Source organism: Diabrotica undecimpunctata, chromosome 5, assembly GCF_040954645.1.
Source record: "Diabrotica undecimpunctata isolate CICGRU chromosome 5, icDiaUnde3, whole genome shotgun sequence".
Lineage (NCBI taxonomy): Eukaryota > Metazoa > Arthropoda > Insecta > Coleoptera > Chrysomelidae > Diabrotica > Diabrotica undecimpunctata.
The window spans coordinates 59,403,950-59,421,213 of NC_092807.1; the positions used below are offsets into that span (position 1 = coordinate 59,403,950).

General features: G+C 33.4%; 1 protein-coding gene across 1 annotated transcript in view; it reads right to left on the bottom strand.

The window, feature by feature from the left end:
* Window positions 1-17,264, bottom strand: part of LOC140441340 (serine protease inhibitor dipetalogastin) — a 271,631-nt gene that overhangs the window by 90,570 nt on the left and 163,797 nt on the right. Inside the window, exon 2 of the mRNA XM_072531995.1 lies at window positions 16,729-16,860. Coding sequence (XP_072388096.1) covers window positions 16,729-16,860 — 132 coding nt within the window. The remainder of the gene's footprint in view (window positions 1-16,728; window positions 16,861-17,264) is intronic.

Consider the following 17,264-nt stretch of genomic DNA (forward strand, 5'->3'; position numbering starts at 1 on the left):
TATATTATTTTCAATTTACTCGACCATAAAATATGAATTACTATAAAGGATAGAAACAACGGTATCTCTTATTTGCTGGTAATTTTATTTATTTTATGTGTTAATTATATATATTTTAGAGCAATGTTTACAGTTTATGCTAAGAGGGTTACACAAAGGATTTAAGTTTTATAAATGAACATACAAATAGGAAATCACAGTAAGAAAATAGCTTACTCTATTTGAGCTAAAAAAATTAAACCTAGATTCCAGTGATATGATTAATCTAACTATTTTTAGACTAATCAAGTTAGTAAACAATAATCCGTTTTTCGTCACAACTTAGACTCTTCATTAATTTTTTAAATAAAATATTTTTAAATAACCAATCAAAACGTCACACTCATTATTTTGCTCATAACTAAAGAACTTGCTCATAACTCTATTCAAACATACACAAAATGAAGTATTAAAATCGGGTAGTAAACAAAAAATTTATTGCAAAATGAACAACAAAATTGCTGTTTTTGAATATTGTTATTAACGTTTTTAGTATTTATTAAAATTTGTTTAAATGTATCTGAACTTGAGTTGTGTGCAAAGATGTGCTAGATGGGTTGAATAGTTATATGAAATTTAATTTGTTTATAAGCATTTTTGAAAAATGAGCTAATTTGTAAGGCTGGTCCAGATAATTTGACTAAATTGGTCTCAATAATCCGGGGCTTATTTTCTTCTTTAAGACGTATACTAATAACCCATGGAAAAAAAGTTTAAAAAAATTACATTTATCCAAAAAATTATTTAATAAGAAAAAATTATTTTTAAGTTTATAAATATTTTCAACAACTTTGTAGAGATACGTTTAAAAAATAGCTAATAAAACCTTAAATGGAAATCTGGTTAAAAAACACAATTTTAAAAACTAACAACAATCTTTTAGGACCCTTAAGAGCTAAGATAGCCATTATTTTTGAAAATCGCTGTTACGTTAACTTAAACATTATGGTCTTTTCGCTGCTTGCCTTATGTTATTGATGTTTAGATTTCCAATGTAACATTGCAAATTAATACTTTTATTTGGCTGAACTTTGAAGAAATAAAAATTGTTAATTTGTAGCAATTGTTTGTTTAATACTTATATCTTAATATTATAATATTCCTTTCTTCTGGTAATTGATAAGAAGGTAAATCTGCTAGGAGTGTAGAGCGACAATATAAGATAAGTAAAAGAGGTTTAGCTTGATATTTTCTTTCCTTCTTTCTTAAACCAAGCTCCTCATAGGTCAAGTGCCGAGTTTTCCTCGTCCCTCGACAAAGGACTATGTGATGCCCTTTATTTCCCTTCTCTCTTTCAGTAACAAATTCTATCATTTTCATTGGTACAATTTTAATTTCCCATTTTTTTAAAGATATACCTCCCATTCCAGATCAATAGGCCACCTCCCAAAGCTCACCTTCACCTGTGTCCTTCAAATCACCTGAGCGCCGGTATGCCAAAGATCCAAAGATGAACATACCTGGACCTGGATTTCCTATCCTCTTTTTATCCCAAACTTCCCATTCAGGCAAGTTAAAACGACGAGTTATACATATGAGCGCAAAAAGCAAAAATGTTCGATTTTTTTCAGATTGTGTTAAATTAAGGACAAGGTTTGCGACTGGCGCATATCGGGATTATTGATACAAGGTACATACTTAAGTGATTTCAGCATAAAAATAGACTGCTATGGAAAGTGTAAATTTTGGTCGATTTTCGACAGATCCCGTCTGGACTAATAAAAAAATGTTTTAAACAAGAAATATAGCTAACATAATTTTGAACAAAAATATTTAGTAGCATTTTTGTGTAGAATGAACGGTTCTCTCAGAAACAACGCTTCAATCTACCACCGAATTCGAATGTCGTCAGTTTTTAAATGAGCAGTTTTTAAATAAAAGATTGCAGCTTTCGTATCCAATTTTTGGATTTTGATGCAAAATAAGTGCGATATAAATAAACGTGCGATTTTTACCTTTTTGTAGGATTCTCCTGAGATCAATAAAATTTATCACTTCCATTGACCGGACGCTATGAAGTTTCCATTTTTAGAGCCTAATGTTCAAAACCAATAACATGAAATTTCGATTTTTAATTTTTGGCAATAAATATGAAGCATTTGAAATATGCCTAAAAACGCCGAATTTAAACTTTTACATTACACAAGTGATCTCATTTCACAGGAAATGCTTACACCAGCGTTTCTCAACCTTTTACCATTTGCGACCTAATTTTCCATAAATTATTTTCACCGCGCCCCCTCCCGTACAATAACAATATGTGTATGCAATAATAATGTACCTTGAGTGTTTTGACCTTAGATTAAAGAAACCAGAAACGGTTTCGTTAATCTAAGGTTTTGACGCTAAACTTCCAGTAAAACCTAAATTACCAAATTACCGAAATAAGTAAATTTATTGATATGTGACAACACCGATCCGGAATTCTTCGCGAGAAGTTCCGAGTTATTTTGAACATTCTCACCGTCTGCATCTGACAAATCTTACTCCAGTCCCAGTCTTAGTCGTAGCGTCGTCGAGTCATTCTGTACCTGTTAAATTTACTGTGAATGTGTATGTTGTAGTTTGCGTGTAATTGCAGGTCACGGTATAAATACCGTGTTATTAATATACTATTATATAATGTATTATAATAATATATATCGCAAGCAGGAAGCAGTAAATATAAATTTATACAAAATCATTGAAAAATTTTTAACTGAGCGTAAACAAACATTCCATACAATTCATAGTGAAGCATCAACAAGTGCACATGCGAAAGTGGATCCAAAAATAAAATCAAGAATACTTAAATTTTGGGTTTATCTTTACTTAAGTAAATGAAGAAGAAAGACATCTGTGTATCATTTGCTCAAAAATTGTAGCAGCCGACAGCATGAAACCTAATAAATTTAAAAGACATTTGGAAACACTTCATAGTGAGTACATTATCAAACCCGAGAATTCTTCGAGTTAAAATTAAAATCACATGAAAAGCAAAAATCAATTTTGAAAAAAAAATGTGACTGTGAATGAAAAAGCTTTATCAAATAGCCAGATGTAAAAAGCCTCACACTATTGGCGAAGAACTTATTTTGCCAGCTGCAATTGAAAATGTAGAAACTACGTTTGGAGATAATTTTGCAAAAAAATTTAAGTTTATACCTCTATCAAATGATACTGTTGCCCGTCGAATAGGTGATATAGCTGAAGATAGACAGGATCAGCTACTCGGGAAGTTGCGCGACATGCTGTTTTCGATTCAGTTTGATGAGGCAACACATAGCAATAAAGTTGCCCATTTTATTGTCTACGTTCGATTTTGTGATGGCATATCGGAAGTAGAGGAACTACTTTTCTGCAAACCAATAAAACTGTTTTCTTTCTTAAATGATTATGTAAACGAAGAAAAAATAAAGTCGAAGAATTACGCCGGAATATGCACCGATGGTGCTCGTGCAATGTGAGAAAAATTTCAAACTCTACAAGCGTTTCTGAAACAAAAATCTCCAATGTGTATATGGACACACTGTATGATCCACGGAGAAGCTCTGGTTTTCAAAGAAATGTCTCCTGGCCTGAATATTGGCTAACTACTGTTGTAACAGTAGTTAATTACATAAAGTAAGACTTTTAAAAACTAGAATCTTTTCTGTACTTTGTGAAGACATGGTTGCAGTACATTCAGCATTATTATTTTATTATGAGGCAAGACAGTTACGACATGGAAAAATTTTTCAACGTGTTTTTGAATTAAGACATAGAATTGCCATGTTTTTCGAAGAAAAAAATAGACCGGAAGCCGAAATGGTTTATTTTTGACGAATTTGAACTATTTGGTTGACATATTCGAGAAACTAAATATTTTGAACCTTCAGCAACAGGAGCCAATACAAATGTATTGGATACGAGTGATAAAATTAATGATTTTTGTAGAAAATTGGAATTATGGAGCAGAAATTAATACTTAGTTACAAATGGATTAGGAATCCGTTTCAACTTACCCCCGAAGGGCTCTCTATTGCCGAAGAAGAAACCTTTATAGACTTCACAACAAATGCCGAAATCAACAAACAGTTTAATAATAAATCCCTCTTTGAATTTTAAACAGGAGTAAATGATGACTTTTCTGCACTAAAAACCAGAGCGTTCCGTATACTATTACCGTTTTCAACATATCATACCTTTGCAAAACAGGATTTTCCGCAGTGGCTGCTTTGAAGACCATATATAGATCGCAGCTAAATAGAGAAAAAGAACTGAGAGTGTCTATTTATAATATTACACCCTGCTCCGATAAACTTTGCTTGCAAAACAGGCCCAAGGAAGTCACTAATATAGATTAAACTTGTTCATAATTTAGTATTCATTGGTATAGTTCAGGGATGGCCAACCCGCGGCACGCGTGCCACTCTATGGCACGATTGAGTCCTATCAGTGGCACGCGTGGCGTTTTGGATTAAAACACTTTCAAAAAAATTAAAACTTGAAAAACAAAAAATAATAAGAAGAAACTTGGTAGGTTTACGGAAGTTACGATAGATGCGGCATTATTGCATCCTCTGGCGAGCGGTATTGCTGCGATTGGTGCACGTGATCCTAGCTGTCGTAATGTGCAATAGGACTGCGTTACCCTTGCTTAGTTTATTTTAAACTGCCCCGTTGTAAGTGCACATTTTGTCATCGCGCATTGTTTCTTTAAAATTTTAAAAGTATTTGTTCGATATGTCCACGAGTAAGCCTTCGACTTCAAAACGAAACTACGAAGATGATATTGCAATTCGCGATTTTCAACCTGCTTGCGAAGAACAATTTTTATTTACTAATCGTAATACTTCAAATCGCCTGTTTGTTTGATATGTGGATTGTCTGTAGCAGTTCCGAAAAAATTTAACCTGGAACGACATTATAAACAACTGCATAAGGACTTCAGCAACAAATATCCTATTAGTTCACATTTGCGAGCCGACTTTATTGAAAAAAAAAAAGAAAACCCTAGCCAGCCAACAGTCACTGTTTCAGAAGAGAAGTGATGAAATGGAAACTATGGTTAAAACATCATATGAACTTTCTCTGCTGTTAGCCCGTAAGAAAAAAGCCTACTCTGATGGAGAGGAGATAATTAAAAATAGTCTGGCAATATTTGCTAAAAATGTGGGAGATGTAAAGATCAAAAATATGGTCGATAATATTGCATTATCCCGAAATACAGTCATGCGCCGTATAGATGATATGGGCCAGGATGTTGTTTCCCAAATTATAAGTGGATTAAAATCCTGCAAATTCTTTTCTTTAGCGTTGGATGCATTTTTGTCCGTTATACCAATGATAATTTTGAAAATGCCGAAGAGCTTCTGGATTTGCGCCAACTAGTCACAACAACAGGAGAGGACATTTTTCTACAGCTTAAAAACGTAATCGAAGTCAACAAAGTTGAATTGTCAAATTTAGATAGTGTTTGTACAGATGGAGCTCCTTGCATGGTTGGTAGACTAAAGGGGTTTGTTACATTACTGGAAAACTATTTGGGAAGAAAAGTTTTTAAGTACCATTGTATTATTCACCAGGAAGCTCTTTGTGCCAAGGACCTAAACATGTCATCTGTTGTTGACCCTGTAACATGCTGCATTAACAAAATACGAGCTCGGGCATTGAATCGACGACAATTTCGAGAACTGTTCGCGGAAGAAAAGGAGCAAGATGGAGAGTTACTTCTCCATTGCAGTGTGCGCTGGCTCTCCAAAGGAAATGCACTCGAAAGGTTTTGGAACTTGAAGGAGTGCGTCTTAAAATATTTGCAAGAAAACAATGAACTACCCAGTGAGTGCTCGTTACTTAATGATAAAGATTGGCTTTGGGATTTAGCTTTTCTCACTGATATTATGAGACACTTAAATTTATTAAATTTAAGATTACAGGGAAAAAATTGTATTTTTCCTACTCTAGTTGGTCATATATCTTCTTTTGTGAATAAACTTATGCTTTTTTGTAACGATTTTGGAGAACAGAGATTGACACATTTCACATTAATGCAGGAATTAGCCAACAAGGTCAGTAGAACTCCAAATTATCACAAATTTAAAAACCTTATATCTATTTTGCTAGGTTCATTCAATACCCGGTTTGAAGATTTTCAAAAAGACAAAATGAATATTGACCTTTTCATAAATCCTTTTTCTATTTCTCTGCAAGATATCAATTGTTACTCAGCTGAAATACAGATCGAAATTATTGATTTACAGAACCACACTATACTAAAAACCAAATATAGGGAAATTATTTCAACTGTTACTGATCCCAATTATATTGAATTTTGGAAATTCGTACCAGCAAACAATTTTCCTAATTTACACGAGTTAGCTCTAAGATATTGTAGATTTGGTTCAACGTACGTTTGTGAGCAAATGTTCTCTATTATGAACATAATAAAATCAAAATATCGGTCACGATTAACTGACATGCATTTCTTCTTAAAGTGCCTATCCGTTCCGGATGTTGGCGATCATCACGGCTATTTTTACTTTATTTATTGCAGCGCGGAACAGTTCAGTGGTAGTCGTGTTATACCACTTTCGCAAATTTTGAAGCCAGGAAATGCGTCTTCTTCCCGGTCCTCTCTTACCATTCACTTTCCCTTGGAGAATCAGCTGGAGAAGGCCGTAACGTTCTGGATTTCTCATTACATGTCCTAGATATTCCAACTTTTTAGTTTTGACGGTCATGAGAATTTCACATTCTTTCCCCATTCTACGCAGGACCTCCACATTAGTAACTCTGTCAACCCAGGATATACGTAAGATGCGCCTTTAACACCACATCTCGAAAGCTTCGAGCCGATTCATAGATGCAACAGTCAGTGTCCGTGCTTCCATTCCGTAGAGCAGAACTGTGAATATGTAGCAGTTCAATAGACGGCATTTTGTTTTTAATGATATGTCTCGACTGTTGAAAATGGTTCTCATTCTAACGAATGCTGCTTTTGCTTTTATTATTCGCTGTTTAATTTCTGTTGAGTGGTTCCATTGGCTATTTAAATTGGTGCCTAGATATGTATATTGCTCGACTCTTTCGATATTCTGTTGGTTGATTGTAAGTTGAGCGTTTAGTATTGGTTTTTTACTAATTGTCATAAATTTGGTTTTCTTTATGTTAAGAGCTAGTCCGTATCTGTTGCTGACTTCTGTTATGCGATTTGTTAATATCTGTAAGTCATTCAGGTTATCGGCAAAAACTATAGTGTCATTTGCATATCTAATGTTATTCAACCATTCACCATTTATTAGTATTCCTTTCGCACAACCGTCTAAAGCTTCCTTAAATACCCATTCAGAATAAATGTTGAACAATAATGGAGACAAAATACAGCCCTGTCGTACTCCACGTTCTATTGCAATTTTATCAGTTAACTGGTCTTCTATTTTGATTTTGGCCGTTTGATTGTAGTAAATGTTTCTGATAATTCTAAGATCTTTGTTGTCAATTCCAATTTCTTGCATTAGAGTCATTAATTTGTCATGTTTTACTCTGTCAAATGCCTTCTGGTAATCTATAAAGCATACGTATATGTCACAATTCACATCATGCATTTAAAAAATCTAATTCTGTTGGCTAGTCTCGAAATTAATTCCAATATAGATGAATTAATTAAAAAAATACAAGTTCAAATACCACATTAAATAAGTAACTGTTTAATAATTTGAATTTTAGATAATAAGAAAATATTTAAGTTTTTTTGTTTAACGTTTTTATTTTATTTTTATTAACAATAAAGTAAGTTTGTTGTTATGTTTTACTTATTACGTTATTTTTTAAACCTCCACTATCTTGACTAAACGGAAAAATGTGGAATTTACATAAGAAATACATATTGTACCGTATATTATTAATGTTAGTATGTCGAAAAATTTTAGTGGCACGCCAAATTTTTTTTGTTCTCATATTGGCACTCGACTTAAAAAGGTTGGCCACCCCTGGTATAGTTCATTGTGTAGGACTAATACAGTGCTTTTTAAAAATGTGCACTATTATATCAGTATATGTGTATTTTATTTTGTCAGAATTTTGTTTTGCATTGATTTTAGTAAATTAGTCAATGTTGTTGGTGTTTTTTTTTCAGATATGCTCACGCCCCCCCTACCCCCCCCCCCTCAATAGTAATAGCGCGCCCCCTAGAGGGGCGGTCCCCACAGGTTGAGAATCACTGGCTTACACGAAGACGGCATTAAGTGTAATTTTTTAGCAGGAAACAGATATGGATATGGGCCTGGAATAGATGGTTCTGTGTGAGTAGACTACTGCTTTTATAGATAAATTACTAGGTCACAACATCGACATATTGGCCATTTTGTGATTATAATTAATTTTACATCAAACTAGTCAAATTTTTTCGAAAATTCAAAGAATTTGTCTTTTTTACTTTTACTAAAAAAGTAAAATGAGAATAATATCTCGACGTTGCGACCTAGTTAAACTTATAATATAACGAAATCTTTTTGGTTTTTTGGTTATAAGTTACGATGAACACCTCAAAGTGACTTCTTTTTTGCACTTGGAAAATAAGCTGTCATTGGCTCAATTTTTAATATTTTTTACCAAAATTTCAGAAAATACTCTTCAAATATACTATAATGTACTAAGGTTATAAATAAATTTATATTAAACCATTATTCAAAAATAACTCTTAAACATATGTTTAAAATATTGAAAAATAACCCTACCCTCTCTCTAAATTCTCCGAGGAATAGATAGATTCACGTTTTAGGAGACGTATCGATTATTAAATAAAATATTGAAAAATTTAAATCCAATCAGTATCACAAACTGAAACTGTAACGTAAACAGTTAAGGCTAAAATGATTTGTATGAGGCGGAAGGTGACTTTTTGCGTTCCATATTTAGGTAAACTTTCTACACATATTTGAATTTTTGTATCTCTTTGTAAAATTAGAATGTATTTGTATGTTTTGCCATTACCCATTTTTTATGTGTGTCTAATACTCCGATTGCGGCTGCCACTATATTCTATATGATTTTTTGTTCTTTTGCCATTGTTTTTGGTTTCTTTCAATTGTAGTTACTGTAATAATGTTTAACACGGATGTTGTACATCTTAATTATTATTACTTTTAGTAATACAGTGTCATCATTACCTAATCTAAAGTTCTTGACCTCTATCTATGCCATGAGACCTTGTGCCGCCTGCCCCATGTCATAGTCCTGTCAGGACTTTACATTCATGAGCTATTCAGTCCCATGACAGTTACCGACTAATCCTGTTTTGTTGTAGAAATTTCGGCGAAGGATCTAGACCCAAATTATGATGAATCATCTGACTAGAGCTTTCCAGGTAGGCCGAATGAGACCGGTCTGAGCTTCTGGTTACTTCGATGCGAGATCGCCGCTGTTCTCGAAAAACAGGATTTCATATATAATAACGGAACTTTAATAACTTTTATAAGAACAATATAAATAATTATAAATTAAATAAAGATATAGCAGTTAAATAAATTCATTACAATAGTCCCTAAAATATTCTAGTCTAGAAATTCGATACATACGGTTATAACGGTTATATACGATAAATACGGTTGTAATATATACCTTAAATAGAATAATACACAATGTTTATTACATTACATTTAAAGCTAATTCATCAAGTCAGGTAATTACCTGCTTCGTGCTTGTTTCCGGAAATAATTAATTTTACTACTTTCAATAAAATCTTTAATCATTGCTTCCTATCGAAAAACCTAGTTAGTTGAGATTATTTGTGTGCTGGGAAATGCACAATATGTACTTACACAAAAAGTTTATTTTAAGTTCGCAACTGAAGTGAATTTTATACACACCGTTCCCAACGAAGAGATGTTTCCACAAACTCAATTGTATAATAACTAAATCTATAACAGTGTCTTGAATCGTACATCATAAATCTAATTTAATAAAACCTAAATTTGATAAAACCACCCAGATTATCTTGTAAAAAAAGTATCAAAAAATTAATATTGTTTTTATATATATTTTAATAATTATACGCACAAAAACATCCGTATAAATAAAATATGAATATTATATTTGATTAGTAAACTCTATACCAATTTATTATACAGAAATTACTATAAATAACAACACCATTTAAATGGTGAATAATTACAAATACCTGGGAGTTAAACGAGAAAAATGTTCAAAAGATCGAGATCAAAAGACGTATTGAAACTGCTAGGTTCATTTTTATCAAAATGAAGAAACTGTTATAGTGATATCAGTCTCTCTACGAAGATGTTAAGAACATATCTGTTGGGTATATTATTGTACGGCGTGAAAGCATGGACTCTCAAATAGAAAAATATAAAAGCATTGAGAGTTTCAAAATGTGGTTCTATCAACGAATATTAAGAATAAATTGAGTTGACCGAGTTACAACATTGATTACGGCGAGTGGACAAAATGACTGACATAATACTTACCATAAAAAAGGAGAAAATTGGAATACTTGGGCCATCTAATGCGTGGACAAAAATACATATTCCTATAAAATTTAATGCAGGGAAACACTGAAGGACGAAGTAAGGCGGGCTACAGAAAAATGTTCTGGATAAGAAATCTAAGTGAGAGCGCCCACCAAACTGGCGTGGCAAGTGGCAAGTAGCAAGTAGCACGCGTCTAGCATGTTACTTAAATGTAACCAATGAAAACGAATGATTAAACGCACACCAAAATGACAATGACGTCATTCATTCTAATAATTCGTTTTCATTGGTTACATTTTAAGTAACATGATAGACGCGTGCTACTTGCTACTTGCCACTTGCCACGCCAGTTTGGTGGGCGCTTTCCCTAAGAGAGTGATTTGGTTGTACCACAAAGGAACTATTTACAACTGCTGTAAAAGAATAACCTTGATGATATCCAATCTCCGATGGGAGAGAAACGGAAAGAAGAACATACCAGTTAGCAATCTGCAATCCAGTAGTAATATAATGGACTATTAATTAGCGTTCATTTGCAGGAAATCCATGTTAAACAATATAACAAAATCTAAAATACTGTTTGTTATTAATTTACACAGAATATAGTGTATACAAATGTTTGAAACAATAGTTGAATGAAACCTTCTAGGTATACAAAAATAGTTAATTAAACATTATCTTTCTTCTAAGGAAGTTGATATTCAATGTTTTGGCTTATTCCACTGCGACCTTTTGAGATATATTCTGGTCATCTAGTACTAGATTACATTCTCTAGCCTGGCCCCTTTTAAAAGGTCTAATAACTTTGAGACTAAACCTTCCATTTAGCTCTTTGTCGGTGACTTTTCTTCGTCTAATGCAAATAACCCCACATTTGCCAGGCTGTCACACTGACATAAAATTTGCTCTGCCTATTCAGCTTACAGTGCCCTGTTTAAAGACCTGCTGTGGCTTTGACTGCTTTCCTATCTTTGCTAATTAGGTCTGCCGTAAAATTTGGCGACTGTTTTATAATGAAGTTTTTCGCCTGTCTTTGTCATGCTAAATTACTCCATATTTCCAGAGATTTGTGAGCTACCCCCTTTCCTGTAGCGTTCTTGTTACTGCTATTGCAACTCCGCAGAAGGGGTCCGGTCCTACGAATGGCATTTATGAGCCTTGTTTGTTTGTTTTATTGCTCTTATGACCCTTGTGTCTCGGTACGCAGCCTATCGTAACCTTGCTACGGTCTCCTAGTTTATTTAGGGTACCCACACAATCTGATACTAGCTTAAAATTAACCTTTACAGAATTGAGTGCCTTAAACGCTGCCTGGCTATTTTTGAAGATGACAATTGAACAGTACGTTCTTTTCTGTGTTTCTAGTTCTTACACGCGGTGATGGATTGCCCTTATTTCTGCCAGGAAAAGTGTGACCTTCTTAGATAGACTTACTTGGAATATATCTCTTGATTTGTACCTATTATACCGGGTCTTACATCCTTCGATGTTTTTGAGCCATATGGGCTGCTTGCATTATCTCAGACATTACCTGGGAAAATTTGCCCCTAATGACGATTGCAATATCGTCAGCGTATCCTAGATAGTAACAGAATTTTGTGAAAAGATTTTTGAGAAGATCATGTACCAAGGTTGCCCAAAGTAGAGATGACAGAACTCCTCTTTGACTACCCCCTCTTGATTTTATAGTTGTTTTATACAGAGTGGATATTACTATCTTATTTTACAGGGAAGCCCTTATCCATCTGCATATTACCATAGGTGTGACTCGTCTACTTATTGCCTTTATCAAAAAATTGGTAGTAAAATTATTAAATGCCCATTAAATATCTAAAAAAGCGACCATTGCTATCTCTTTGCCTGCCATTTACTTCGAAATACGCCTATTATATATACGATTATCCAAGCAAGTCCCTAGATTTACCAGGTTGGAAGGTATATTCACAATTGCTTACAAGATTATCTTTTAACACTTCGGTTGTTGTATAATTATCCAAAAGCATTTCCAACGTTTTTTATAGGAAAGACGATAGGTTTGTTGGTCTATATTACTTTGCTGTTAGGTCTGATACTTTATCTACCTTAGTAAGTATATAGTATATGCGGCTTTTGCATTATTTCCGGTACGACACCCATGCCAAACTAGGTTTGAGGAACTTGTATATGTATAGTATTAATACATCTAATTTCGTATACAAAAGTATCGGATATACGCCATCTGTCCTTGGAGACTTATATGGCTTAAATTTGTTTATAGCCCATTTACTTTTGCTTGGCCTTGTGATTGCTATGGTTATTTATATCCAATCTATAGAACATGGCCTAGTCGGCTTTGGTTGTTGGTTAGCCTATTTGCATCATTCAGAATTGTTGAGGCCAGAAAGTGCGTGTTTGTGAGTTCTCTAAGACTTTCCTCTTTGGTTTCCGTAAATTTGCCATTAGCCTCCTTTAGGAAGTCTACTTTATTAATGGTAGCACCATCCCTTCTGGTAGGATTTTACGGATTCGAGAAACATATTAAGTTGACCTTATTTTGTGGAAATGATAATTAAGTTTGTGTTTTATCTTGTGTTACCGTAAAAGGAATTGTAAAGAAGCGAAAAGTACCTATTGATTCAGTTTTAAAAGTAAAAGAGAAGTATGGACTATTACTAACTGGACCCTAACAAAAGTTTTACTACTTTCAACCAATCAAACGAGGAAAATAAATTAAAATACTTGGGTACTATTGTTACGAAAGGTTGATAGTTCTTAAGAAAAATTGCACATTAAACATAAAAAAGTGTGTTTAAGAAAAGGAGAAGAGTATTTAGCTAAAACATAAAACCCATTCTCTGTACAAAAGTAGAATTCTTAGAGGTAAGCAAGATCATAATTTAAATGAGTTACAAATTTTGACAATTGTGGAAGGTAATTAACCATCTGAATTATTATCTGAAATATATTACTCCTCTGGAGAAGGTGAAATTGCAAACTGGATAATAGCTATCTACAGGAAGCAGTCAATCAGTGACATACCACGGGAATTATTCTGCTTTATCAATAGAGCAATATTATCGAACTCAAAAATTATTGGCCCATAAATCTCCATTTTTATACCTTCAAGGATTTTACAAAAATAAACACCTAACGATTAGAACATAATTTAAACGTTTATAAGCGCATTGAACAGACCAGTTTTAGAAAAGGTTATGGAACAACAACAAGGTTTTGGGTGTGTAAAAAAATTCAGGTTTCTTATATTAAGTATTAAACCACATTTTCTTTAAACTTGGACAAAATTTAACTTTTCACATGTATTTTTTAATTAAAGTGGTTATACTTATTTTAGGTAGCAGCACTGAAGATGGAATATTTATTTCAAAAACTTTTTGCGGTTTAGTCTGAAAAGGTTCTTTTAAATAGGCCTTTTATAACGATTATATTCTTTTAATAACATTTTTGAGATATGTATACAGTCGACTACAGGAACTTTTTCCTTGTGAATTTGACTAAAGATGCCACAGGAAAACAGTTTCAGAACTGCTAGCAATAAAAAATCTCAAAGGCAAGTTTACCCAATAAAATAAATAATTAATTTTAATATTTGTTGCGTATGAAAAAGGTTTCGACATAATCAACAAACAACAACTGTTAGAAGCGTTAACAGAATACCGAATTAATAGTTGGTATATACATGCAATTAACCACATATGTACTGACAAAAAAATAATAATATAAATTGAAGAAAAGAGAAAAAAACATCTGGGGTTTGCAGTTGACAATTTTCTTATAGCTGACAGAAATATGAACGTAAGGCACTACTAAATGACCTCTACCTTTTGTTATGTGTTATCAAGATTGGAAAATGAAGTTGCAAAGTTGTATAATAAACAATGTTGAAAATACATGAAAAAAGCTTTTGAAGCCTGCATATATTTCAGTGTAACAAGGTTGTAACGGTTGAAGATAACTAAGGATCATGTATTAAAATGAATCAGGAAAGAAAAAACCCAAAATCGACTCATAAACTAAATTTCGAGTATATTCAAATTGGTAGCTAACAAAAAAACAGAAAAAATATATTATTGAGGACCACTGGAATCAGATGAAAATCACGATTCAGAAAAAGACAAAGAATATAATTTATAAACGGAAATAAAAATAGATAATAATAATAATAATAATAATAATAATAATAGAGGACTTATGGATATAGGTGAGCAATTGGATAAACAAATTGCTAATTTAAGAATTTACTTTCAGGTACAGGCTGAGACATCTACTTTACATCGAGCAATTTGCGCAGTAGATGATACGACGCCGCTTAAACTGAGGGAACAAGAAATGCGCATAAACCACCTGACTAAGCAAGACAAAATGCGCACCTGGATGAGTAAACCTCTGCATGGGCGACATCTTAATGAGATCAGCCAAGAATATGTCGACAATTCAGCGTCGAACTATTGGTTGACATCAGGAAAGATGTTTCCCGAGACTGAGGGTTTCCTACTTGCCATTCAGGATCAGGTTATTCCAACTAAAAATTACCTGAAATATATTGTTAAAGATCCTCAAGTCCAAAATGACAAATGCCGATATGGATGCCAAGCCCAAGAAACCATCCAACATCTTACCGGTGGCTGCCAGGCATTTGTCGGTACTGATTATAAAGAACGTCATGGATCAGTAGGAAAGATTATCCACCAAGAACTAGCTGACAAACTGGGACTTCTTCAAACCGACCATCTTCCTTATTATCAATACGTCCCTGATAGAATGGTTGAAAATGACAACTACAAGCTAGAGTGGGACCGCACTGTGCTTACAGACCAACCAGTGGCCCATAATAGACCCGATCTCATACTAGTTAATAAAATTACTAGGTAAACAACATTTATTGATGTGGCGATACCCAACACCAATAATTTACGTGTTAAATACAACGAAAAGATCGCCAAGTACAGAGATCTAGAAATACAAATCAGGAGACAATGGAGAATGGAAAGTACCCAGACGATACCTATTATCCTCTATACCACTGAAGTCATCCCGAAGAGCCTCCTAGAAAACATAAAAAAGCTGGGTCTAAATGAACATCTATATAAGATTATGCAGAAAGCTGTGTTACTTTCGACGTCCAGATGCGTACGAAAATTTTTGGGAGATACACCGACATACCAAGTTACCTAGGACTCGATAACATGGAAAGAGTCCCACCAGAGCTCAATCCTTTTGATACCGTAGGTATCTGGGATGAGTGCATTTTCCCCTTAGAGGGAGTGTGAGCCGTATGGCTAAATCTGGATAATAATAAATGTCTTTATTAACAAACAAATTAATTTTTCTCTACAATAAAATATTATATCAGTAGGGCGAGATTCAGTTTGTATACCACTGTCTAACAGCGGCATACAACTGCTCTTCCACCTAACCCCCAAATCCCAAAAATGATACGAAATGTTGAGACTGATGAAAACTACAGGTGGAAACGAAAAAGTAAAAACATCGAAGTATACAACAAAGTAAAGAAGTATATTAGAACGAAAGTCCGGTTTGCAAAAGAACAATGGTACAACTGAGGACCTAAAAAAGATTTGGTGAGATAAATAGCCAAAACTACCGGCCAATGAAGATAGTTAATTTGACATACAAAACACACGATCAAAGCCAATGGGATATAGTTAGAAAGAGTTAAATAAGCTTTTAGAATAAGAAAAAAAAAAAAGAAATAAGAATACTCATTCAACAAGTCAGAGCTTCCTTCTATACGCAAAAGAAAAGCCTCTTTGATTAAGAAATTAGATTAAAACTAAAAATCAGATTAATATGCTGCTATATATTCTCCACATTGCTAAGTAGAGAGTTGAAATTTCTATAGAGACACTAATGAAAAATAAGTAAAATTAAATATTCGAAAGCTGGACTATTTCGTGTATGTGGTGAGAGATACGGAGAAGTTTAACTTTTTATCATCATCATTCTTGTTTTACAACCCTGCGTGGACCCTAGCCCCCTGAAGAATTTTTCTCCAGTCGTCTTTATCCATTGCCTTCCTCCGCCAAGCACGTATTCCCACGTTTCTCATCTCAAAATTGCCAGAAGAAGAGGTCCAAACGAAAGAAAAACACCCGGACTCCTAAATCTACGGTAGTGTTACTGTAAGATATGTTATGAAAAATGTCTCATTTTTCTAGTAATCTGTATTCTAATGTAATGAATGCTCATTAAGTTAAATGCGTTTAATATAATACAAACTTACCCTTTCCACAAGTTTTTTTCTTTAGTTCACATATATTTGGATATATTACTCCATCACTTCCACATACTGGATCCCCATACGCATTTTCTTTACATATCCTAGGACAAGATGCGTCTCTATATGCTGATATTCCTGCAAATAAACATAAATTTAATTTACTATCATTTAAATTCTATTTAATTTTTTTTACATAACGTTATAAATAGATAAATAAGTAAATGTGTTCTAGATCGAGAAAACAATGACAAACAAAAATAATTAGAATGTAATAGTGTACAGAAAATTATCACTTATTGGTAGCTCAAAATAATTTCACATATATATGTGTTAGCTAAGGTAGTATAAACATTAAAAGACTAGGTGCCAAATCGTATTTGATATCTATTTATAACAATATCTAAAATTAACAACAATACGTTCGATTTTATGTTTTAATTTCATTGTGATTCAATGTAGCGCCAGTGCCAGTTAAAAGATCTAGATATTTTTAGCATATCTAAAAGATCCAGTTCCACTTTGCCTAAATTTAAATGAGT